At 40.1% G+C, this 26,334-nt stretch overlaps 1 protein-coding gene across 3 annotated transcripts; it reads left to right on the top strand.

Moving 5' to 3' along the window:
* The first annotated feature begins 195 nt into the window (after positions 1-195).
* adam11 (ADAM metallopeptidase domain 11) lies at positions 196-26,259 on the top strand. Of its 3 annotated transcripts, XR_005614014.1 has the most exons (27): positions 196-568; positions 717-868; positions 5,340-5,416; positions 5,837-5,903; positions 12,740-12,822; positions 13,178-13,235; positions 15,962-16,025; positions 16,663-16,802; positions 17,852-17,926; positions 18,036-18,107; positions 20,280-20,446; positions 20,524-20,608; positions 20,701-20,791; positions 21,123-21,174; positions 21,305-21,404; positions 21,564-21,635; positions 21,770-21,862; positions 22,257-22,337; positions 22,422-22,472; positions 22,565-22,628; positions 22,807-22,912; positions 23,025-23,144; positions 23,341-23,509; positions 23,626-23,740; positions 24,262-24,352; positions 24,431-24,542; positions 25,188-26,259. XR_005614014.1 is itself a non-coding variant. In XM_031751936.2 (26 exons), the coding sequence occupies exons 1-26, from the start codon at positions 511-513 to the stop codon at positions 25,228-25,230; spliced, it is 2,346 nt and encodes a 781-aa protein (XP_031607796.1). In that variant the 5' UTR covers positions 196-510; the 3' UTR covers positions 25,231-26,259. The 3 variants fall into 3 exon arrangements, 2 of the variants coding, with proteins under 2 accessions (XP_031607796.1, XP_039471932.1); XM_031751936.2 differs by lacking the exon at positions 24,431-24,542; XM_039615998.1 differs by having other exon boundaries at positions 24,431-26,259.
* Positions 26,260-26,334: the final 75 nt, after the last annotated feature.

Below are 26,334 nucleotides of genomic sequence, written 5' to 3'. Positions count from 1 at the left end.
CTGCATTATAAATAATAAACCACTGTTTGAAATGCATTAGATGGATGGCATGCATTTGAAGTCCTTAAAATAATGCCTGAGTCTGGAGGATGATATCAGGTGTTTCCCCTCGGGCTCCCGGGCCCGAGTGTTGGATCCATTAAAGAGTGTGGGTGGTCCCGTCACGCCCCACGTGCTGCTTGTTTCCTCGCGCAGCCTCACTCAGTAACGAAGCCGGCAGACAGGTGTGTGAAGCCGAGCAACTCAGGGCGACACGGACACACAAACACCATGTTACCCCAGCCTAGAGGAGGAGCCCCTTCAAGGTGTCTGTAACTCGCCGCAGGCGGACAGGGAGTGAGAAATGCGGGCGTACAGTGTGAAGGCACCAAGCTGCTGTGTTTGTCTTCACTGTCAACAACAACAACAACAACAACAACAACAAGAGTCCTGCTGCAGCTCCGCTCACGGCTGGTGTCGGTTCATTTAACGGCGCTGCGCGGAGGAAATCACTGGGACTATGTGAGCATCATGCTCGCGGTGAGATGCCTGCTGTTCGCTGCAGTCTACGCACGGTACGCCGAGACAGGTAAGAGGCTCCCACGCTTCAAACACAGAGCCAAATACTCGCGATTTAATAAATAAGTGGGGACAACAAGAAGCTCACGGCCAGTTGTTGATTCTGGTAAGTAAAACATAAATGACCTTTTCGCCCCGCCTGTGCGTGTCCTCTGCAGCTCTGAGAGAATGGGGGAGTCCGGAGGGAAGGCTGCCGCCCGCGGAGGAGGTCGTTCAGCCCAAGCGACTCCTGCAGCAGATCCACACTGAGGAGGAGCTCCTGCACAGCCGGCTGGACACCCGGGTCAAGAACCACCCAGCCGGTGAGCAGGTGAGCTTTGCCTGCTTTTGTTACCGCCTTTTTTTTTCTTTTTTTTTTTGTGGTTTTTACACCTGTTGTCCAAACCATCAGATCTGAACACATCATTTATCGTCATTAGATTTCCATAAATATCGGTTTCTACATTTTTCCCCACACGGAGATCAGATTAAGACAAGACTGACATCAAGAGTAGACCTTGTAGACCCCCGACCAAGATGTTTTCTAACACTGTGTTTAGTCAGACATGCAGCAGGAACAATTTCATCAGTGATGCAGAAAATCGTAAAAGTGTAGAGTAGAAAGTTTGTCTGTTCACTGCTCTTAGCAGACTGAAACCATTTTCATTTGAATTTTTCAGAGGTTTAGTGTTAGTTTTGCTGATGTGGGTCATCTTCATGATATGTAACCAGGTTGTATTGATTTCAGATTAGTTTACTGTGCATAAAGCTGGACACTGAAAGTGTAAATGAACCTTTGCTTGCTGTTTGCTACAGAGAAAAGATGGAAACTGTGTAATAAATCTGCTCTCTGTCAAGCTTGTTTTTCCCCTCTATGCCTTCTCTCCTGAAGTCATCTGTCTGTCACATTTACACCATTCTTTAACACCCCCCAACCCACACACACACACACCACACACCAGACCATAAAAAGGCAGATAAAACACATCCCACCCCCTCAACTTCAGCCTTTTGCTCCTTTCGGCCTCATCAGATTATATTTCACACCTCTACCTGTCCTCTTTTGTTACCTTTGCTATAAATGCTGTCAGTCAGCGGCTGGCAGGTCAGTGGATATGACACGGGTTTGACCTTGATGTGCCCCCTGTGGTCAGCGTGTTGTCTCGTGATCTCTTTCTGCTGATACCGGAGGTGCCCTTAGACTTGAATTTAGATATGAGATGCGATCAGCAGGCTTATTTTACACTGTGCTAGCTGCTGATCGCTGCACGGTGATTGTTTTATGTGATTTTTGCATCACAAGGATTTAAAGTTGGCCTGTTACCTGTTACCAGCTTCATATTTTCAGTCTTGGGCTCTACCAAAGTAGCTTCGCATGATTCTCAGTTCAAAATAATCTTTATTTAACTTATACCAGGCAGTTGTGCAGCCCTTTAGTTCATCAACTGTCTGAATCGTGCAGGTGTAGCTCCACACTTTGAGCTGGTTGCCCTTCTCAAATAGAAGGTTTGAACACCAGGTGGATGGGGCTGCTATGTTTAGAGCAGTGTGAAGTCTGACCTTTTGTCTCTTACCTGCACACACATTGATGTGAGTATTTAAAGTTTTGGTCATATACACAGCATAAAAAAAACAAAAACAAGGAAAAGCTTTGCAGGCTCCCCTTAATGTTGCTGTAAAATTGCCCTCAGCTTTAAATTTGTAATTATGGACTGGAAAAAAGATTTGAGTCAGGGATTTCTCCCAGTTTAGAAAAACGCCTTGAAGTTAATGCTGGCGTTCAGATCAAGTGGCTGGTTTAAAACTTACGATAGGGTGGTTTTCAATTGTGGATACAAAATTTAGCTACAATTGCTGTATGTTATTTCCTCTGCTTCCCTGTCTGCTACTGTCCTACCAATAAAAGCCAAAAATAAGTCTTAAAAGTGCTGATCGCACTTGTGACCTGATGCTCTGAGTTTGACTTTGGACAATGTGGGCCTTACTAATGAAAAACTCTTATTTGATCTGTGAGTCATAGCTATGAAATCCAGTTCTCATATCCAGTGAAAGTATGAGAATATTTTTAATGGGTAAAGCTCCACTTAAAGTAACAGTACACAGTCATGATAATGTCAGTTCTAAGGACATATTATAACCATAATATAACCAGTTCTTAAAGCTTTTAGAATACAGCTTGAGGTCAGTACCGACACGACATAGTATTTATGTAAAAAAGACTAAGCCAAAATGGAGAAGCGGTGTGTGGAAAGACAAGGTGCACCTCAGGATTCAGTGACTGTAGAAGCACCTTTACATGCAATAACTTGACTGACCTAACTTTACAATGGTAGGTCAGCCCATTGAAGTTCAGGCATTCATTTAAGGTCGTGCTTGAGGTCTGGATCTCTGTAACACCTTCAGTGTTGGTATCTTTCACCATTCTATTGTAGATTTGTTGCTGTGCTTGGGGTCATTGTCATTTGATGCAATTTCAGTCAAGTTTTAGCTGCCAGACTGATGACCTCATATTTGACTCCAGAATATTTTGGTATATGGAGGAGTTGACGGTCGAATCATTGCCTCGCGTCCAAGCTCAAATCATCACCCCTCCACCACTGTGCTTATGGTATGTGGTGTTAGTGTTGATATGCTGTGATGGGTTTTGTGCATTACGGCCAAACGTCTCCACTCTGGTCTAATCTCTGCAAAGGAGAGTCTTCCAGAAGTTTTTTGGTTTGTTCAGATGCAGCTGTAAATAATAATAAATAAATACATGGTGTTATATGCTTTTTTTTGTGTAGTTCATCTGAGGTTGTAGCTACTGAATTTTTAGACCTGCTAAGTTATTTTTGTTATTTTTTTGTTATTCCCTTGTACGTAAAACCTTTTTAGCGTGACTGTATAGTCTGGTGCAAGTTTTTTAAAACTGTGGGTCCATTTGTATCTGTGGACAACAATGTAACGTGTGGAACTAAATTGCAGTGTGGGCTGAATTATGATCAAAATTTAAATAAGAAAAATATAATAGTGAGAGTGCTAATGGAGCATTTGTATTGCTGCTCACAACCCCCGTTGTGGTCTTTTATTGTATGGTATATGGACCCAGTGGAGGTTTAGATTGATACTAAGTGGTTTGCTGAGAGTGCAGGGTATTACTAATGAGACCTGCCTTGCCGCTGGCCAGTGAGTACTGACGGGAGCTACCACAGAACTCTCTTTTAATATGGATTGGGCTCACCTTGGAGCAAGGTTAGACGGAGACAATGAGCCCTCAGCACAGAATTTTATCCAAAAGCCGCTGGGTGGATAAGATGTCTCTCCTCTGGGGAAACATTCCTAAAAAAGGATATTCGTATTGTAATTTTGCTGCTTATATTTTTTCTGCCACCTATAGCTTCTGCTGCATATCCGCTCTACTTAGAAGGATAATCCTTTTATTGTAAGCAAGTTTTAGTCTCTATCCAGGGTCTAAGAAATAAGGTATCATCTTTCGTTTGAAATGTAAAACCCTCCGAGGTGAATTTGTGAAACAGCAAAAAGTGTCTGCGTTAGATTTTTGACCATCTTTTTAAAGTTAAAAAGAAGAAAAAGGCCCATACTGCACACTAAATTTGACATCAGCACACGTTACAAAAAGATCAGCAAATGTAGCGGTCAGCTAATTAGTTTCTTGTAATTATACAATACAGTGGGGGTTTGTTTTTTTTTCTTTTTTTCCCCAGAATAATGTGGCAGTGACAGTGTCCACTGACGTAGTGATGAAACCACAGGGAAGATGGCTTCAGCATCTTTTAGCTTGACTTTTGTGTTTTGGTTCATTTCCCCTGCTTGCTTGGCCTCATTTTCAGTCGACTCTTTAAAAGTCAGACAAAGTTAGCAACTAAGTGGTGAATAAAACAAGCCTTAATATCTACAGAGACAAGTGTTTTGCTGCGGGCTTGGTAAAAGCTGGATTTGCTCAAAGGAAGGGAGCATGTAATCTGTTCTGTTTGTCTGACTTGTCTGTTTGTTAGCAGTCTAGCGTCCACAGTTTTCAAGATGTCGTTCAAAATTTTATGTGACGGTAAATACAAAACAGCTGATTTAATTTTGGTGAAAATTGGGTCTAGGTCACACCGAATGTGAAAATCAGTAAAAACTTTATATTAACTATCCCAAAGAGTTGATTCTGTTCATCTGGACGTAATATTTTCAGTGGGAGAAACTCACTGAAAAATGTTTCGTCACTCATCCAAGTGACTTATTCAGTCTTATCTGACTGCAGGTTTCCCCAGCCTTAGAAAGAGTATATTTGCTTAATGAATGAAACTAGCAACACTGGTGAACAGTGGTTTGTGAGGTCAGTTTCTTGTTCATTAATATGCAAATTGTCATGACCATTGATTACAACAACCCCTCAAAGAGCATTGATCAATGGCCATGAGTATTGTGGCCACTGTGTTAGAACATCACAGTGGAACTATAACAGACTGATGTTGTTACATTGTAATAAAACCAGGCTGACGTTAGCGTGTTGTTCTAAAATCATCATAAAATATCAGTTTTATTATGTTAGTATCTGTTGATATAAAATTAAAGGGGGGGGGGGGTATACAGGGCAGCACAAATTGTGTACAGAGTATTATGTGTGTATGTTGAGAGTGATGAAATTAAGATCAAATGTTTGCAGCGTTTCAGACTGTTTCTCTTTAAGGCACCATAAATGAGAAATGATTTTAAATTCAGTTATTAACTGCAGCCGTTATTTTCTTTACAGTATTTATGCCTTCTATGGTGCTCACACACTCCTTCCTTCTTCCCCTTCCCTCACTCTCTTTTAGCCCATCCATTTGGCCCAGAGCAGCTTCTTGGTGAAAGCCTTTGGTACATCCTTCATACTCGACCTGGAGCTCAACCAGTAAGTCACCGCACACCTGCAAAGCTTACCTCAGGTCCATTAAACATCACTTTAAGTGGTTCACCACAATTACTGACATAACTATGTTCTCGCACATCATATTACACGAACTGGGTGCTGGCTAAACATTGATAAATAACAGATGATGTGGCCATATTCAGACCCAGACGAGCAATACACTGAAGTAAAGTGTCCTAATATTATATTGAGGTTTAAGTCACAACAAGTCACATCACACCCCTTTTAATACTTTTGTCTTTTTCATGACGCTGATTTTATTTATTTCTATGAAAGGACCAGTAAGCAAAAGTCGAAACCCTTGTAAAAGAGATTAATTACTTTAGTACTAGGTGCTTTTTTTAGTATTTCTATTTACTTTTTGTTTTTGCTCCTAATATTTTTCCAATCTTCACATTCCAGCAATCTGCTGTCTACAGACTATGTCGAGCGTCACTTTGAGGAAGACGGCCAGCTGTCACAGAATATGGTAGGTTTACAGAAACAGTTTTAACACTGTGGCAAGTGTTCCTAATTAATCTAATAATAGTCATGGTTAACACCTGCCCTGAAGGGAAAAAAAAAAAAAAAGGACAGTCCAAGGACTTCGAGGTGGGGTTATTTGATGGCTCCAAAATGGCACTAGGTGAGAATGTGAGCATGAATCTTTTCTGTCTTTGTGTTGGCCATGTGACTGACTGCCTAGTGTCAGCTGCGACTGACTTCAACCTCCTGCAACCTAGCAAACTAACATCCTGCTGACAGTGGCTTTGACAGTAAACGCTCTCACATCAAACGATTGAGGCTGAAAATGATTTTTGTGTGGCTGTTTGTAGAAACATTATGGTTCTCCATCCCAGTTTGGAGTATTCCACCTGAATTAAACCAAGCAGAATCAGTAATTGAGTGAAACAAAAACGTTATTTTTGTGTCCTGTCCAGAAATGCCTAAAAAGCATGTTTTTGAACGTCTAGAAATAGGTGTAAATGACTGCAAAATATGTGCTAGCCCAGATGTGTTGCTCCATAACAACTCTTCAGGTTATCAGGTCCACACATTATCCTGGACCTGTGGAAAGGTGTCCAAAAACACCTTTCTGGCTACAGCTGCATGAGCCCTGATGGTTAGATTGTTGACATGGCCCTCTCTGTCATGAATTATAAATTTGAGCAAAATGGCCTTTAATGAATCCAAGATGGGCAGACAGCTTGACTCTCGACAGCCTCTGCGAGACGGTGTCTCTCTGTCTGTATCCTCTCTGCCAAAGAACCACCTGACCAATCGTAGACGGTTGCCATGGAAACCAGCAGACAGCAGCAGTACCAGTGTGGGCCTACTTTGTGTCATGAGGGGAATTCAAATCATGTGCATTTCCAGAAAGGACTAAATCAGATTTTACAGCCACCTTCTGCCCTGACCTTTGGATAATCCGGGCACAGACATTACATTTGAAGATTATTTCAACCGGTTAAAATCAAAGAAATAAAAAGGCCAAATAATTAAATAGTGCAGGAAGGAGGCATAAAGATTTATCAATGGTCTCAATATGAAACACTATTCACCAATCAAAATGAATCAAGATCATTAAATTAACCACAAAGGCAGACCAATGTCTCTCTTACTTTGATGTCATTTATCAGCTTTTAAATGACTCAATATTCAATAACTAAATTTATGTCATATTCTAAGTGTTTGGGTTTTTTTAAGATTCAATTTATAATTTTGATTTTGAATTCATTAAAAATAATAATATTAATAACTGAGTTTTGGTAATGTGGCTGACCCCAAAGATATAAAGTCTGACAGACCCTACATATTTAGAAAGGATACTTTTTACCATTTTTTTCCCTACTAACTATGTTAAAATTACAACCCTTATAATAATAATAATAATAATAATAAGCCAATTTGAGCACGGAATGAGAGAAATGGAGAATTACTGCACTAATTTGATTAAAAGTGGCCCGATAATAGATCCCTGGGGAACACCGTAAAATAATCACATTAGAATGGCAGTGTTTGAATGTTGTGCTAATTTAATCTAGAAATACACTTTGATTAAAAACAGGTTTAATGCCATTTATTGTTATTGAAAAGCCCATAAAAGAGTTATGAATATGGTAAAAAAAATTATTAGTTATTATTTTTTTATATTTTTTCTTATTTTGTCCAGCGGCTCCACCATTTTTTTGCTACCCTTTATAAATTATAATACACAAGGCAGGATTATTATTATTATTATTATTAGTAGTAGTAGTATAGTAGTAGTAGTAGTAGTAGTAGTAGTAGTAGTCGTCTGGTCTGTAGTAATAAATGCAGTAGAAGTGAAATGTTAAAAAAAAATCTAAAATGTTAATTTAATTAGTACTCTGGTAAGATTAATTTGTTCACTAGATTTCTATGTCTTAACTGCTTCATTTTCTTGCCTACAAGCTGCACTAAGAACATTCATGCAGGCCCCTCCCCTTTCCATCTGCTCTATACTGATTTATATAGTTTTATAGGGAAGCCAGTAAATTGCCTGTCTTTGTGTGTCGCCTTTTTCTCATTGGCCCCTGTGGATCCTGGTTATTCTGCTGAGCTGGTGACGGTCCATTCAGATGTAATCTCAGTGACACACAGCTAACAGAGAAATTAAATTGTGAATAACGATGGTTGGAATTGACATGAGCTGCATTTTTGAGTTATAACATTGCCAGCAGATTTTTTTTTAAATAAAACTTATTATCAACCATTACAAAAGGTTTTTTTCCTTGTGTTGGGTTAGTGTGTTCACCTGAAAACAAATGGGTTGTCAATGGGAAATTTCATTTAACTTCACTATGATATGTGCTGTTTTACTCTAATTGTCGTAATGAAACGGTGATATAATTGCCAGACTGATTAATGCACAATGGGTTACGGCAGACTATCAGCTAGCAACACTGCATGTGAAATGAACCCTGAAGACTGATGAATTAGCTTCTCTGAAACACAGAGAAATGGGGAGTCTTTTAGATTGATTTACATTCCTTCTTCTTAAGTCTGTTTAATGTTTCTCCTAATACTGTAAAATTGTCTCTTCTTGCCAGCACCAGATGCTTATCGCATCTGGAGGAAATAGTTTTTCCTCATTATTTTAAATACTCTAAAACGTAATGCTTCTGTTCTTTCCAGTCCTCTTTTCCACTTTACATTAGTACCTATTATTTCATACCCCGCCACCCACCCACTGCTCTCAGACTCTGAACAATGCTGAGTCCAGACATCAAGCACTCCAGCTTTTCTAATTCTGTTACAGCTGATTATGTCAAGTTCAGTATGGCTGTTTCTGCAGGACGTGACTGTCTCAATTTGTGAGTGCAAGCAGTTTTTTTTTTTTCCTTTTCTTTTTTCATTCATACAATTTCTCCGTTTTAATGTCATACTTCACTTGTCGCTGTCCTTCCAGCACTAATGAAATTTCAGCATGGTTTAAATGGAAGAGTGAGTGGACATCATGTGAAGTGCAACTCTGAAAAGCATACTCAGTCCCTGACAGTCAGTGTGTGCCTGCTGTGTCAGGCAATTTGATTTCCTCCATTTAGTCTCGTAATCCTACCTTTTATTTATTTATTAACTTGCTAAGTGCTGTGAGTTGCCTCACTATTCGGTATGAATGATGAATGTTCTTTCAGTCCTCGACAGACTAGAACTGGTGCTGCATGTAAATAAGCTTCATAAAAATAACGGGACTTACTCTAATGTCTGGAAGGAAGCACTATGTTTAATTTATTGTTGTTAGCTTTGAGCTGATCTCTGAAATTATATATCAGTGTAAAAGTTTAATGTTGATTTTCACAGCCTTAATTTTGGATATAAATCTATATAGCAAGCTGCTGTTCCTTATTAGCCTATTATTGCCAGTCGGCATTTCTCATGTTTCCTTTTAGCCCTACCATGATGTTTACATGTGAGTGAAATGCCCAAGGTGCACTCAGTACGTGCCCATGCTAGTATTATTTGGCCTCTTCGTGCTGTTGGCTTACAAATGAAAATGATTCAATGATTTTTATGGTGTTGTAAATATGGGAGGAGTTAGGCCACATGAGAAACTGTGGCTGTTGTGAAGGCCCTCTCTAATAAGCTGGATTCACTTTTGCTCAATATTAAAATTAATTATTTGCCTTTTTTAAGCTTATTGGTGCAGTCCCAGTCTTTCATGGGGCAGTTGTAGTGATCTGCATGAGGAACTGTGACTGTTGTGGAGGGCTGCATCAATAATCTGAACTCAATCTGAATAAGAGTCCCAGCAATGTAGAATCACCTGCTGACTATACCCTATTAAATGCATTGTGGACCCACCCTAGACATGTTCTTTCCTTTAAATTTTATTTATATATAGTGTTTCTATGCTTTCATGAAGACGACGCTGAGATAGTTTAGTTACGTTGCAGAACTTTTCTAAGCTAATTAATGTCTTTTCTGAATCCTTGAATAAATCGGGTCAGAACACTGTGAGATTACAACTTTTTACATGGAGACATCATCTTAGTTTAATCACACATAACTGTTGGGCTTTAAGAGTTAGCAGTTTCCATTGCTTCTTTAGTTTAATTGAATCAGAATAAAATACCAGCACAGACTAAATGGCCCCTGCCAGACAGCATTCTGCTCCAAGAGAGCGAGCCTCATATAAAGCTGTCATCAACAGTAGCCTGACTGTGTGTGCAGATGTACCTGTGAAGATTTAATCCACCTTCGAGAAGATCAGCTGAAATGACCTTGCAGTGAAAGTAATACTCAGTGTCAGTTAAAATACATTACACATTGCCCTTTGTCTTTGAAAAGTAACAAGGATGTCATGTGTCTGAGAGATAACTTGGACGCGACAGGATCTCTCTGAGCTTTCAGCTTTGAGCTGGAGCTCAGAATAAAGGTCGGCCAAGCATAAAGAACAGCAGCTCCAAGTTGCCCCTTTTCTTTTTGATCTGTCGGCCGTGCTGGATGACAGCAGGATCGGGTAGCAGACATGACTTATTGGGGTTCATTACAAACACCTGAAACTGACTCTCTCGCAGTCACACACATGCATACGCGCGCACACACACACACACCTGAGTTCCAAGTATTTGCAAACAAGACACCAAACTTTAATTTCCATTGTGTCTGTTAAAGCATGCATGATTATTATTAGAGAAATTCTTTGCTCCTTCAACTTTTAGCTCGCACATTTAAAAGCATGCACGTGTCACTTGACTGACAGTAGCCAGTCTCCTCTCAGATTGTCGTAATCCGATCATTCGTGTACAGCGAGACGCAGATTACAAACACTACGTTCAAAACATGATCGTTCAGTTGGAGCCTTTTAGGTGATTATGAATAATCAGGTGGAGTTATCTGGCAGTGAGGTGTACAGGTTGCTCCTTCCAGTGGTTCTGCCAACTTGGCTGTGGATTGAGACAGTCACTCATTATCAGAGCTAATTTTATCCTTTAGTAGAGGGGCATACAAGCAGTTCATCAGCCTTTAGAACCTTTTTTATTTTGTAGCTCTTGTAAATTCTGTCTGTAGTTTTTTGGGGGATTTTTCCAGATGAATCAAGAAAATTAAGTGGTGTCAGCTGACTGATAGATGGTGTGTAATGTATAGGTCTATCAGGCAGACTGTCTGGAGAAACACTTTAAAGTTGCATGTTTAAATATGTAGGATCCAGTGACTGAAAGTCAGATATCTCTGCTTCTGTTGTGTTAATATAACCTTTTTTTTTCCATCTCTCTTGCAAGCTCCAAATTGGTTAGTTTATTAAATCATTGCATTCTTTACAATGGGGGGAAAAAAGGTTTTTAGGGTCAATCCAAAATAGCTTTTTTATAATTATTTTTAGCAGAAAAAATGTATACACATGATTTAAAATGACAAGTTCATTAATTATCTTTCCAGAGTTGCCTTTCAAAGCAGCTCCATGAAGGGACTGCTTTTCTCCTCATTAAAATACCCTCAGCTGTATCCCCTGCTACTGTCCCTTCCTTTAAACTTTCTTCTCATTGGCTGCCCCTTGCAAACAGAAGGTTTGGAGGTGGGGCTGCTGTGCTCACAACCACAGCACATGTCCAGGACCTCTGCAATCACTGACATTATACGGAGCCAAAAAGAGAAAAAAATACTTTCATAGTTAAATTTGACTCGGCTAGCTTAGCACAAAGTCAGCTTAAAACTTAAATAATCAGTAATAAAAGCATGTTTTCACAGCGTAACCTTTATTAAGACTTGTGCCTGATGTACTGAACAATATTCACTTCCATATTCATGGCGGCTGTGGCTCAGGTGGTGCAGCGGGTTGTTTGACAATCAGCGAATTGATCCCCAGCTCCTCCGGTCTATGTGTCAAACTATCCTTGGGCAGGATACTGAACCCCGAGTTGCCCCTGATGCATCCATGAAGAGTGAATGTGAGATAAAGTGCTTAAGCATTCATATAAGCACTGTATGAATATATGTGTGCTTGGTGTGAATAAGACTTGTAGTAGGAAGTGCTTTGAGTGCTTAAATTGAGTACAAAGGTGCTATATAAGTACCAGTCCATTTACCATTAGCAAAGTGCTAAGTCATGATACTCCTGAACAGAAGGACTTCATCATTTTGTGATCAACAAGATTAATTTGTTCTGGATAGGATGGCTTGTATGTCTTAAGTCTTCTTGGTGGATTTTAATTCTCATTATTTTCTACATTACAGCCACAAAATGACAGAAAAACATATCACTTTCTTTCTGTATTTTACACATTACAGTAATCTGTGAAATGTAATGGATCAAGAGGCATGTGAACTAGTACATCATTGATGTTGTGCCTGTCTAATATGCCCATGTCAGGTGTCTGTGTGAGTGATGGATACAGTTTGAGTTTCTGTGTACTTCCCAGCTGATGGACCTGAGCAGTTCCTTGAAAATGAACAGATGTGTTTTATAACTTCAATGGGTTCATCCTTGACTTTAATGAATTTTGTGCTTCAGAAAGCTGTAGTTGTTGCTATCTTCCAGTGAATTAGGAAATTCTGATGCATACCCACTCACTCGCACACTGCCCTTCCCTTGCTGAAACTCTACTCAGCTGTAGCTGCTGCAGCAGGTGTAGGTTTTCCCAGACACCAAATCATACAGTAGTCACTGATCTCCTTCAGACGACCCTCCTGGTTGATCATAGGCCTCACGCTGACAGAAAATACCTATGTATATATGGGCCAAAAGATCAGTAGCATTGAGGGCTTTGCAGACAGTGTTGGTTTCATTTTCTGAAATTTGACATGTACATGTTACTGGATGATGACAGTATCGGTGTCTCACTGTTACCTCTTGTTTGGTTTCAGGGAGGGGAGCACTGCTTCTACCACGGGCGAATACGAGGGGTGCCAGGGTCCTGGGCTGCTTTGTCCACCTGCCACGGCCTGCAGTGAGTCCAACACTGTGGGGCTACATTAATGAGAACCCAAGCATTGTTTTTAATTGCTCAAAATAAAACCCTATTGCACACAGACCAGTATACTGTGCAAAAGTCTTGAGCCACATTTCTTTATATTTGCTTCCAATGAGCCAGACTTTCTATGCCAAATTATGCACGAAACACCCTGAAAATCAGTGGAAATTAATCTAATTAAAGACTAAAGGATCATTTATGTTTAAAATAAAATAAATAATTCTCACCTTCCCCCGATCCACCTTTCTATTTGTTTTCTAATAAATAGAAACACATTTTAGAAAAGAAGTGGTGAAGCAATTATCATACATGATAATTTTGTTTTATTTAGGGGGATGTTTTCTGACGGGAACTTCTCTTACGGGATCGAACCTCTTGGCACTGGAGCGGTAAGTAACTTCCGGCGGCACCATGAGCAGGCAGCGGCTGATAGCGCTCCGGCAAATTCAGTGGGGTTTTTTTTGTTTTGTTTTGTTTTGGGTTTGTTTTTTTTGTTTTTTTTACAGTGTTTTGTGTATTGTTGTGTTTCGCACCTTAATTTTAAAGCATATATTTATTCCTTTTACCTTTACCTTAGTCTTAAAGTGTATATTTATTTCTTACTCTTCTTATATTTATTGCTGTCTTTTGCATTGAATGGAAATAGAGCCTCATCGTCTCATCTCTCTATTTACTGTACTGTATATAGCAGAGATGACAATAAAGTTTACTTTGACTTTTACTTGACTTGAAGTGAAGAGTTAATGATGAGTAGTTGGACTTGTTAACCACGCGTTCATTTGTTTCGTTCATGACCCCCATTTCTTAAGATAGGGAGCCGTTCCTCTGATTTTGTTGTGTTCGTGTGCTTTAAGTCACAACGTGACAACAAAATGAGCGCTGCAAAGATCTGTGTTGTATTTTATTGCACAGTGTTTCCACCTGACTTGGTATGCAGATTTCTGCACTACTAGTCAGATTTTTATTACCTGTCATCTAAATATTTATTTTCATCTGCCATATTTTTATGTATGACACGTATAACTTTCCAAATTGTTGTTCCAGATTTTCCACTCTGAGACAGTTTTTTCAGATTACTCTGACACCATGTGAAAATACAATGAGTTCATATTTTTCTTTCACTTTTATTTATTTATTTAAGCAGGCCACATGTAATAGACTCTGTTTCAGTAGTAGGTCTTTGAATCATGTTTGGGAGCTGCTTTGTCAGGTCTCCCTTTCTCACAGTATCTCCACTCTCCATAACTTACCGTCAGTGTTACTCTATCTCTGAGTTTCTGTGTGGAAAGTATTGAATATACACACAATCCACCACCACGGAAGCATTTCCAGTGTCTGAAAAGAGGCAGGTGAGCGAAGGAAAAGTTGACAAAAAGAAAGTTTTGGCCCTTTACAAATATTCAGATTTTGATCTTAAAAGAGTTGCATTTAAAATAAATGGAGATTCAACAGAGTGACTGACGTAAGTGGGATAAAAGTGTTTAGAGAGGAAGAGGCTGAGCCTTTTTTTTTTTTTTTTTTTTTTTCCATTAAGGCTCACAGTGATCGCAGTACAGCTCAATTACATAGACTGGAGAGATGAATCAATAGCCTCTCAGCTCATCTTCAAACTCCCTCACTCTCTTCCTCTCTCCTCAGCTCTCTCTCAGATGGGTCATTTTCATAAAGTATTTATCCCCAGCTCAAGTGTACCACTGTGTCCAGTGGAGTTGCTGCCATTATGACAGCCCCGTGATTGATTAAATATGCATCAGCACTTTCTACTTTTTTTCTCCACACAGAAGCTTTAAGTTCACAATGAGAAGTCCATTCAGGTTTTGTATGATTTAAGCATATGTTTTTCTAAACTATATTTAATACTTCAGCAGCATTAAGATCCATTAAATGAATGCTTTCTGCAGTTTCACGTCTATCGATCAAATCCCAGTACAGGTTTTCAAGGCTCAGATTTCCACTTAACCTGCTGCTGGTTCACTTTGAATTTTTTTTTTAAACATTTTTTTTTTAACATTAAAAATTATGACATATAAATCCCAAGATAAGTGACATATACACATAAGCACAGGTCCTCTGAGTACCTGATTGAAGGCCAGTTACTCCCTGGTCATAAAAGACCATGTTTACTTCTGTGCAGCATCCCATAAACATCTGGAAACTGAGGAGAGCAGTTGCTGGAGTTTTGGAAGAGTAATGAGATGAAGTTTTTGCCTGACATGGGATTCTAGCTGCTCAGCAGTTAGGCCTTGTACTGCAAAGCCATGCTGTTTTAATGGAGAATGTGATTTAGTATTGTCTTACTGAAATATGCAAGACAGTCACTGAAACAGACGTCATTTGGATGGGAGCATATGTTGCTCTAAACCCTGTATATATCTTTTTAGGTGTACAAGCTGCCAAATCCATAGGCACTAATGCACTCCTATAGCATCAGAGATGCAGGCTTTTGAACTGAGCACTAATAACAACTAGCTCCTCTTTAGTCCTGAGGACTGTGTTAATATGCATTTGTGGATGGCACAATGAACTGTGCTCACAATTATTTCTGGAAGAGTTCCTGAGCCCATGCAGTGATTTCTTTAACTGACTCATTCCTGTTTTTAATGCAGTGCTGGTTGAGGGTATGAAGATCACAGGCATCCAGGACTAATTTTGGGGTGGGAAACTTCCCCACAGAGATTTCTCCAGATTTTTAGAATCATTTAATGATTTAGTATCATTTACTTCTGCACCTTTTGTTTCTATGTCTCCTCTTTTTTGAGACCAGTTGGCTCTGCAAAGAAGATTCAGGCAGTTTTTCAGCCCTCAATAATATTTCTTAAAAAAATGGATTTTGCTGATTAGTGAAAAAAGTAAACTAGACAAAATAAGAAAAAGACTGGCTGCTTGTGTGTGGTCATAAAAATCAATATCGTGTTAAACCACCGGTTTAATCTTTCAATCTAAGTTTATTCTAAGTTTTTTTTTAAATGTAAAATCTTGATCTATAAAGTGTAATCGTGGAATAACAGTCATTTATTGGCTTCCCTTGCTGCATTTCAGCTACAGAAAAAAATTGACATCCATTAAATTGTTTCCATCTTCCTCTCCCTCTGTGTTCTTCCCTGTCGCCCTCCAGGAGCACAATGACCACGTTGTGTTTCGAATGCCTAACACTGACATTTTTCCACCTCCCTGTCCAGGTAAGTCCACTCGTTTTTTTTCTCGTACAATAATTTCCAAATGTCAGTATTCTTCATATAAGCTCTCATTGGTTTAATGATACAGAATTTCACCAGAAATTCACTATGAGGAGCTGTTAGTGGTGTGAAAAAGATACATTTAAAAATCTGGATCTTATTTTGATGAAACCCTGATAGGATGCAGTTTGTTACTAAAACTCAAAGGCTGGTGCTATTCCTTGTTTGGAGATGACACTTTTGTCCTTGACAGTTATCTAATGCAGTCAAATGTTCTGTAATGCAAACCCCTGTTTGGTTCTGCTTCTTCACTCCCTTCACGTTCAGAGTCCTCAGGTTGTCCATCTGTCCTCCACGCCCTTCCTAAACATCTCATTTGGCTGCGTTCCTTCTCCACCTCTCCCATTTGTCCCTTACTCTTCCTCTCTGGAGTCACCTCCCCACTCATTCCTGTTCCTCTGTGCCTCTTCACCCCTAACTCTCTCCATTTGTGCTCATGCGCTCCCCTTTTTTCTCCCTACCACGGGCTCTGATATTGATTCCTCCTGCAGATCACTGAACTAAAATACATGGTTGCATCCATCACTGGAATGATAACAGCCACTTTTCCCTCTCAGTGGTGTCTGCTTGTGTGTTGCAGGATGCTCCATGAACAGCACAGAGGCTAAGATGCAGTCACGCAGGCAAAGCGAAGAGGATGGCGAGCTAAGCGATGAAGTCAGCTGGTCTACCGAAGAAAAGCCGATACTCACAGAAGGTCTTCGACGCTCAAGAAGACAAGTCAGTTTTCCTTCAAGCTCTGATTCTTTCTCTGCACACACACCTCCAAACACACAGTTGGCCTGCTGGGATCATGTTGGCAGCAGCAATGCTGAGAGAGTGACCAACAAAGAATCATCAGTGAGGAGAAATTAATATTTTACAAATAAGTCAGATGATGATATGACTCATTTTTAATTCTGATTAAAAACAGTCCTAGAAAATAGGAAAAAAATTTCTCAGGCAACACCTCTGGAATAAATTTGAACTCTGTTTAGACTCTACTTGTATAAAGAAGTGAAGGTGTGAAGTTGAAGAGATGTCTGTCTGGGCAACAGCCTTTATGGTTCCTCATTAATTTTACCTTCACAGGGTGAATGTTTGACTTTGCACAGATGTCTGTATGCATCCTTCAGGCTAGCACAGAGCAGACTTAAAAACAAGTATAATAATGCGTTTTTTGCCTGTAACTTTTCATCTTTCAACATTATCCAAAGTACTACAAATTAAAAAATGACCTTCAGTGGCAGCAAACCCCATTTTTACCTGTGATCAATGGGCTCTTTCATGAGTGCAAAGCTGGTTTCAGTTGAGATAAGTCAGTCTCGTGCTCTCTGGACTAATCACAGTATAATAAAGTTAGAATCAAAATGTGATGACAGTTGTTCGATCAACATACTGTACTTAGGTCTGAGTATTTTAAAAAAAACAAAAAACTAAGAAAACCCACCTGAGCACATTTATTTTTCAGAGCCATTTTTTTCTTTCTATCAAACATCTAAAGCAACCACATGCTCAAGCTGCAGTCGATCTTTTCAGGCACAAGTAACTAAAATCTGCTTATGAATGAATGATCTCCACGTTGTTTTGCCTTCTCAAGGACAAACTCTAGAGTTTCATCAGTGTCAGCATGTGTGCACGCATGCAGTGTGAGTAATAGTTCCACCTGCTGGTTTTGTGGTGTGTGTGTGTGTGTGTTGTGGTGTTCTGTCTGTTTATCTTGTATCAAGGTTATAGTGACAGCATGCTCAAACGTCTGGCTCTGTGGATTTTATTTTGCCTTCTTCCAGGTGAGGCGAGGCCAACGCACCGTCCAGACTGAGACCAAGTACATCGAGCTGATGGTGGTCAACGATTATGAACTGGTATCTGTGAACCCGGCAGCTCCCACAAGTTCTCTTTTACCTTGTTTGAGTAACAGGAGTGATGATAATTGATTGTGAGTCTCGCAGTAACATGGTCTTATCTTTTTAGTTTGTGCAGTTACGCCGGTCGACCACGCAGACGAAGATTTTTTCTAAATCGGTGGTGAACATGGCAGATTTGGTGAGGAGTTTATTTTTATATTTTTAATAAGAATAGTTTTAAGCCCTGCAGCAGATAACACCCTTGATGTTCAGTGCTTAAAGGACGGGCATAGATGGTATAAATGTAACAAGACTCTGTAAGATTTTAAATGTGTTTAAGTTCTTTATGTTTTGATTGTTTTCTCTTTAAGCATGGCTCCCCTCATATTGAATCAGGGGCTCTCAAGCTTTCTTTATGGCTGCTGCCACATTTCAGAGGCTTTTCTGGCAGATGAAACATTTCTAAGTTGGACAGCTGCCCTTTTGTATTTGGGAAAGTCCTACAAGCCATTTTACTGTGACTTTGTTTTTAAGCCATCTCCATTATTATTATTTTTATTATTTTCTCAAATGCAATAGGTTTTCTTTGTATCTGACCTTTTTGAGAGGAATGTTTAACACTCACCCATAAATCATTCAAGCATAAAAAATAGCACCTTAATCAAGGGATGAACCAGTGTTGTGTCTACACACATGACAGCTTGGCAAACAACCAAAGAGGTGTCTTAAATGGTGTCTTTAGGCATGTTGTTACTAGCAGTCTGTTGCAAAAGCACATAATTTGTTCCAATTTCTTTAGTTTAATCTATTAAAAATGTCAAAAATAACAGTTTGACAAACATAAAATAGTATTTTTGCACCAACAAGGTGATTCTCAAAGAGCTGTCAACTGAAAACTTTGATTGACAGTGGCCTAAATTCTTAGGATAACAATGATCCCAAACACACTGTCAGTGCAGTAAAAGCATACCTGGATAGAAAAAGCACACAACCGAGCACCATCAGTCATGGACTGACCTCCACAGAGCCGGGCCTCAACATTATTTAAGCAATATGGGAATTTTTTTGACAGAATAGAACAAAAAGCAGCCAACATCCAAAGAGGAGCTTTTTTTTTTCCTCAATGAGCCTGGTGAACTATTTCTGAAGGCTACTTAAAGAAATCACAGGAAAGGTTGACTAGTAGAGTTCAACCTGTGTTGAAGAGTTAAGATAACCATATTCACTCTCAAACTTTATTTTTACCTTTTATACTATTTTTGCATGTATGTTTGCACATGTTTCAATAAATGGCCCATTTATTTCCCGTTTTCCTGTCAAAATATGAAGAAATGAGGGCTGAGCCAAGACTTTTGCAGAGTATTGCACATCAAACAGAAGTGAAAATGTTGCATGTTTAGATTTTAAGTAAGACAAATGGTGCTTACAGTGGAGGATGAATTATTTTGGAGATGTTTATTATGAACAGAGTAAAGCGATGAATCTTTACAGTCAGAAACCTCACTCTGAGCCTTTTGTATCATTTATATAATAACCTTTTTTCTGCAGTGTGTGGAATGGAGCTGATTGCATATGATTATCCTCTAAAACAGCCAAATGAAGAGCAAAAAAATCCCTCCATGCTTTTGTCCTCAGCATGTGAAACCCTTCACTGGCTGGGGACAGTGATGGTTTCTGTGGCAACCAGCTGTTGCCTTCCTTCTCCATCACTGAAGTAGATGGATACAACTGTCTCCGTTATATGCAATATTGCACAATTTAAATCATTGTTATTCATAAATATGAATTAATATATCACATTTAAGCTTAACAGATTGTGTCCAAAGATTTGAGATGGAATTATCTGGAGTTTACCAGCTCTGACAGGGATTTTTAGGTAGGCAGCAAAAGGTTACATTGGAAACGTTGCCAGGATGAGTGAAAGATGCTCAGGTTTACATGTTACGGTCTAGCTGAAGCATCTTTAACCAGCTGCACTGGGAATATTAGTGATTTGCATATTCCTCCAATATGTATGAATACTCCTACTTAAACCATGAAAAATTTGGCTTTGACAAAAGATTTTATATGGAAATTTAATTTACACTGCTTCATGAAGCTGTCATTAAAAAAAATAGACAGAACCATCTAAGACGAGCTATTTTTCTTCAATCTGAGTTTTCTGTTGTAGCTTTTTAGTCTTTCTTGTTTTAACGCTGTAGACTGAGCCGTTGTATTCTATTATAAAAGAAGGAACTAGTCCAGTCTTATCCCACAGCACCCTCTTCCTTTCAGAGGGGTCTACTGCAACTATTCACAGAAATTGGGCACTTAAATGATTGATTACACACCAGGTGAAGATGCGCAATCATGTGCTGATTATCTCTTTTAGATCTACAAGGAGCAGCTCAACACTCGCATCGTCCTGGTAGCTATGGAAACCTGGTCATCTGAAAACAGGGTGGCTGTCGGCGATGACCCGTTGCTCACCCTGCGTGACTTCATGAAGTACAGGAAGGAGAGCATCAAGGAGCGCGTTGATGCTGTGCATCTCTTCTCGTGAGTCTTCGTTTTCTCCTCCTCATCCTCCTCCGGCTTGCTCTCCTTCTTTCCTAACAGTCTTGTCTTTACCACAGAGGGAGGACGTTCATGAGCAGCCGCAGCGAGGCAGCCTACATTGGGGGCATCTGCTCGCTGACTCGGGGTGGAGGGATCAATGAGGTGACATCTGTGCTCTCTACTGTCTACTAAACTTCTAAATATTGATATTTGTGAGGATAATTATTGGTGTGTTTGATTGTGTGTTTCTTCAGTTTGGCAGTGTGGGTCCTATGGCCATCACATTGTCTCAGAGTCTTGGTCAGAACATCGGCATGCTAAGGAACAAGGAGCGAACAGCTGCTGGTAAAACTCGGTGTAGAGATGAACTAAAGCCTTGCACAAGACTTAAAGGGAGACCAAGACTCACATTTGAGATTAGAATACTTTGGCATACAGAGGAGATCATGTTAGACTTAGAGACTGCAAGATAATCAGATCCTGTGGCTTTAAAACGAGCCCAAATCATCATCCCTCCACCACCACAAGAAATCTAAACTAATAAACAGCACTCATTTCATTTGCCCGCTGAGCCTATTCTTATACATTTATCCCTGAGCAAACACATCATCTCACTGTTTCAGGTATAACAAGCACATCCTCAGTTTCAGCACAGGCTTGTTTTGCTTTTCTCCAGGTGACTGCAGGTGTCCAGATCCGTGGCTGGGCTGTATCATGGAGGATACAGGGTAACAATAAATTAACCTTTCTGTACATTTAGTAAGAATTCTGAGCTAAAACAGATGTTTTATGATTTTCAAGAGATGTTTCAGTTAATCGATGAATTGCTAAATATTTTCTGTTTCTTGTGTTAATCAGCTACTACCTGCCAAGGAAGTTCTCTCGCTGCAGTATAGATGAGTATCTGCGTTTCCTCCAGCAGGGAGGAGGCAGCTGCCTCTTCAACAAGCCCACAAAGGTGAGAGACAGTCAGTTACTATCAGAGGCTCTTAAGGTCAGAATTAATCTCTTTTATAGGGATACAAATATAAGAAAAACTCTCATTTCTTGCTATAGACTGAATGGATTCACAGTGTGCCTTTTAGAAATGTGTTTTTACCGCCTGTTTCCCGCGTAGCTCCTAGACCCATCAGAGTGTGGCAATGGGTATGTAGAGCTTGGAGAGGAATGTGACTGTGGATCACTGGTGGTGAGCATAAACTAATTAATTCAATGATGGTTTAACTAGTTTTGTCTTTATACTGTGTTAGATTGTAAGTGTAGATATTAGTTGTATGAGTTTGGGATGTGAGGACCTAAAAGAAAACCCTCTCTGCCCTGCAGGAGTGCGCCCTGAGTGGAGCTAACTGCTGCAAGAAGTGCACTCTTACCCATAATGCCATGTGCAGCAATGGGCTCTGTTGCAGGGACTGTAAGGTAAGCTGTTTTAATGCATCAAACCATAATTCTTTCCATCTCCGAGATCCCTGTGCTGATACCTTAGACTCTGAGAATATAAGGTTGCATTTCCGTCAGACTGATTGGAAAGGCTCCGATGATGCAAACTGATATAAAATCTTGGTAGAGGTGCAGCCAATGTTGCTGGTTCATTAACAGAGGACCGTTATTTCCTCCATAACTGAGGCAAAATTAAACATTTAAATGGAGCTCGACTTCTGTGGGGTGAGGGCTGACAGAGCTCAAAGCCGTAGACCAGCCTTGGACTTGGAGGAGCTAACTGGATAGCATAGATTGACTGTGTCCATCTCATTTTCCATGCACCATTCCTCCACATGTCTCACATTTGTGTTCTCCTCTGCTCCTGATGCAGTATGAGCTGAGAGGGGTGACGTGCCGCAGTGCTGTGAATGACTGTGACATTCCTGAGACCTGCACAGGAGACTCGAGCCAGGTGAAAAAGAGCACCCTGCAGTGAAATTCAGAGATCTAACACAACAGTGACGATAAAAGGCAGATGATGTTATTTCTCTTCCAGTGTCCCCATAATGTCCACAAACTGGATGGCTACACGTGTGAAGATGGCCAAGTAAAGTTCAATTACAGTTATATTTAATAGCACATTCTTCCCTCCTTCTCTTATCTGCTCTGCATCTTTAATTCCTCTCTTTTCCCTGCCAGGGTCGCTGTTATGGAGGTCGCTGCAAGACCAGAGATAGCCAGTGCAAGACTCTGTGGGGCTTCAGTAGGTTTGGATTTGATATTGAGCTTTATTTCTTGATTTATTTTTTTTATTGCCTTTTAATGGCTATTCATGCTAACGCTTTTCTTTGGCCATAACCTCTGTCTTTACATCTTCTAAATAAGTTAATTGTAACACTCACTGTAAGGTTTTTTAATAAATGTTTGTTCTCTTTTCCCAGACTCAGCTGACAGATTTTGCTATGAAAAGCTGAACTCTGAGGGCACGGAGAGAGGAAACTGTGGTCCACACTCCAGTGGCCAGGGATGGGTGCCGTGCAATAAACAGTCAGTGAATATAACTTTCTGTGTATAACAAAAGAACTGTCATCTATAATTAGATTATCTGGAATATTTTTAAACTTTTATTGTTCCATCTTCTCTCGGTTTCCTGCATCAGGGACGTTCTGTGTGGTTTGCTGCTTTGCACCAATCTGACAGACAGACCGAGATTTGGCGAGCTGCAGGGAAAGGTCACCAGCCTGACCATCCACCATCAGAGCAGATACCTGGACTGCAGGTGAGGCAGCCTGATGAAATTCAAACCCTCGGCATGAAAAAGTGTCAGTTTCATCTATTTGTTTTTCCTATTTTAGTTCTTTGTCTTGTCAGTAGTGGATGAATGCACTCAGAAAGTTAGCCTTTTGGAAAAGATTGCACATGAAGACATTATTGTATTAGGTAAGCATGATTTGACATAACTGTCTGACCCACAGGGGTGGTCACGCAGTGCTGGATGATGGCTTGGATCTGGGCTATGTGGAAGATGGGACACCATGTGGGCCGAACATGATGTGTTTGGAGCGTCGCTGCCTCCCCGTTACCACCTTCAACCTCAGCACCTGCCCTGGATCCTCATCCTTGCATATCTGCTCCCACCACGGGGTGAGTCCACAACCGCCATCTGTCCCACCTTGGAGCTTCCTTTGTTTCAAATTTGGACTTTAGAACTTTATCTCATTTATAAAGCTTTGACTGTCTTCGTCCTCTGTGTCCTGCAGACGTGCAGTAACGAGGTGAAGTGTATCTGTGATCCAGACTACACCGGGAAGGACTGCAGCGTGTTTGACCCGATCCCAACCCCCACCTCGCCAGATGGCCCAGAGAAGTATAAAGGTAACCTCACAGAGCAGTTTAGTCCTTTCGTCAGACAGACTCTGTACCGCCAGCTCTGCTAAAGTAACGGAGCTCATTTGCTTTTTGATCATCTAATCATTTGCAAAAGTCGGTTTCGTATCTGAAGTCCCCCCTTAAGTTCATACCTATTTGTACTGTTTAATATGATGTGCTTTTTGTAATATTTAGTTGTTTAATAATTTATTGAAAAGATGCGACAATTAATTAAAAAAACATTATTAATAAATAATTACAGTGCATTTGCTTTCTCTTCAACAACAAACTGCAGCTACAGTGAATCCAGCAGAGCTTAACAACATGTGGTGGCAAATAAGGAGACAGAACAAAGAAAAAAAAATCAAAATTAGACTTTTATTTAACTTTTTTAAAATAAACAAACATAAAAATTAAACTTTGGTTGTTGTTGTACTATGATTTTCTAAAGTTTAATTTTTGATCTACCCAAAAAGTCACTTATTGGTTCTCAGCACTCCTACATGCCTCTTCCGTCACTCCCACAGGTCCCAGTGGTACCAATATCATCATAGGCTCGGTTGCTGGGGCTATTCTGCTGGCGGCGATAATCCTGGGGGGAACTGGTTGGGGATTCAAGTAAGAGCTCTGGCATGCCTCCGTCTGTGTGTGCCTGCCCTATTCCTTCTGTCAGCTGACATAGATGCCTGCCTGCAGCTCGCTGCTGAACGCTCCTCTGCTTACTGCCTGATCCATACTCGCCACAAGAGAGCATGTGGGTTTCTTCTTAAAGCGGGTGGATGTGCAGTAGATGGTTCACCATCTGCGGGTATGTCGAGGAATTTGGCACGAATGAAAGCATTTCAGTAGCTTGCTGGCTTGTTTTGTTTACATAAAATCTTCCCTGAAACTTGCATCATGGCATGAGATGATGATGATGATTAGAATTTGACTCCTCTTTGAAGAAGAGTAACAAAATTAGGGTTGGGATTGTTATGTATTGTAATGACTCTAGTGATGTTAGGAGTGCTTTGCTGGATTGGTGAGGCTCTCCTTGAAGTTTTCTCTAGCATACTGGTGCACATATTAGAATCCCTTCTTAGAAAGCACGTCTCTCCATAGTTCAGTGTGCACAGCTGGATTTGACTCCCGGTCGTCTTTCTTCTGCCTGCTTTATCCGCTTTGTCTTGTCTCATGCTAGCTTTGCCGTGGCACGCTGCAGTATGCTGAGGAACGGATGCGTTCGTCATAATCTTTTGCCTTCATCTCATAACTATAGCTTGTATCTACCCGGACAGATCCTGCACCGGCAGGCAGTAGAGTTTACTTTGTTGATAGCAAAAGATGAAGATGTGAGATTTCAAGTAAATGCCAGTTTTTCTGCACTGCATGTTTTTTTTATCACACTGCTGCTTGAACACCAAAGTTGATAATATTGCTGTCCCTGTTTATCTTTTTCCTGCATAACTTCCAGAAATATCCGGAAAGGAAGGTACGATCCCACCTTTCAGAGCTGATCCCAAAGCTGGGACATCATTAAATCACTGATGATTATATCACTGTATTGCCACGTGTTTTGTAACAATCATCTGATCTTTTTCTAAGGACTCTCACTTGTATCTGTTACTTGCTTCTTTAAGCTTATTTTTCCTCATTTTTGATCTTTTTTTTTTTAATTAATGTGTATTTGTATAGAGACAATGGCATAAAGCAATGCCACATACTACAGTCTTTATATAGCCTGTGCATACTGCAGTACCCATTCATAAAATATACAAACTCCTATTCACTGTGTTATCCTAGTTTGCTTCATTTTTATTTGTGCTGCGTGCCGCTTCAGAGTTGGTTGCCATTCCTAGAATATAGCTTCTGTGTTGATTTGTATCATTTCATTAATAAAAAAGTTCACTTTTTATTAATGAAGTTTTTTTAAATTATTTTGATCTTCTGTCTGCTTTAGTGATTAGTAAACAGAAAATTAATTGGCAGCTGTTTTTAAACTAGTCATTAAAGCAGTTTTTCAAGCAGATAAACATTTGCTGATTGCTTCTCCTCAGTTTTTGCCTTTGTGTCATTTACATTGTAGAAAACTGAAAGGCTCGTCTTTGGCTTTTCAGTTTGGGACTCAATCTTTCTTCTTCTCCCACCTCTTTATCTTCCTTATCCTCTCCTCTTGTTTTTTTTTTCTCCACCCCATTCTTCTTCTCTTTCCAGATCTAAGGGAGTTTGAGTCATATCTCTCTGCTGTCCTATCTTCCTTACACTGTGTGCAGTCCACTCTGAGGAGACAAAACAAAGATGTCTTCCATTACTGGCCCTCAGATTTTTCCTGTTTCCTATGTTGTTACTCAAGCCACCTGGAAAAATAAATCAGGAGTGTGGAAGCTCTGAGGGCACTCCTACAGACCATAAAGTCTGGCTGTAGCTGTCTGAGTCACTTTTGCTGCCGTCACCTCCTCCTGTTTCATTTTGCCACATCTTTGTTTCTTTATGTCTGGGACACACACAGAAGCTTTTTTTTCCTTTTTTTTTTTTTTTCGCTTCGACAGGTCACAGCAGGTCTTCTGCTGTACTGACTGTTAAAACGCTTCACCCCTTTAAATGATTTCACAGAAGGTAGG

This window comes from Oreochromis aureus, linkage group 8 (genome assembly GCF_013358895.1).
Source record: "Oreochromis aureus strain Israel breed Guangdong linkage group 8, ZZ_aureus, whole genome shotgun sequence".
NCBI classification, from domain to species: domain Eukaryota; kingdom Metazoa; phylum Chordata; class Actinopteri; order Cichliformes; family Cichlidae; genus Oreochromis; species Oreochromis aureus.
The sequence above is the reverse complement of the archived record's forward strand: the minus strand, read 5'-3'. Positions and strand labels throughout refer to the sequence as shown.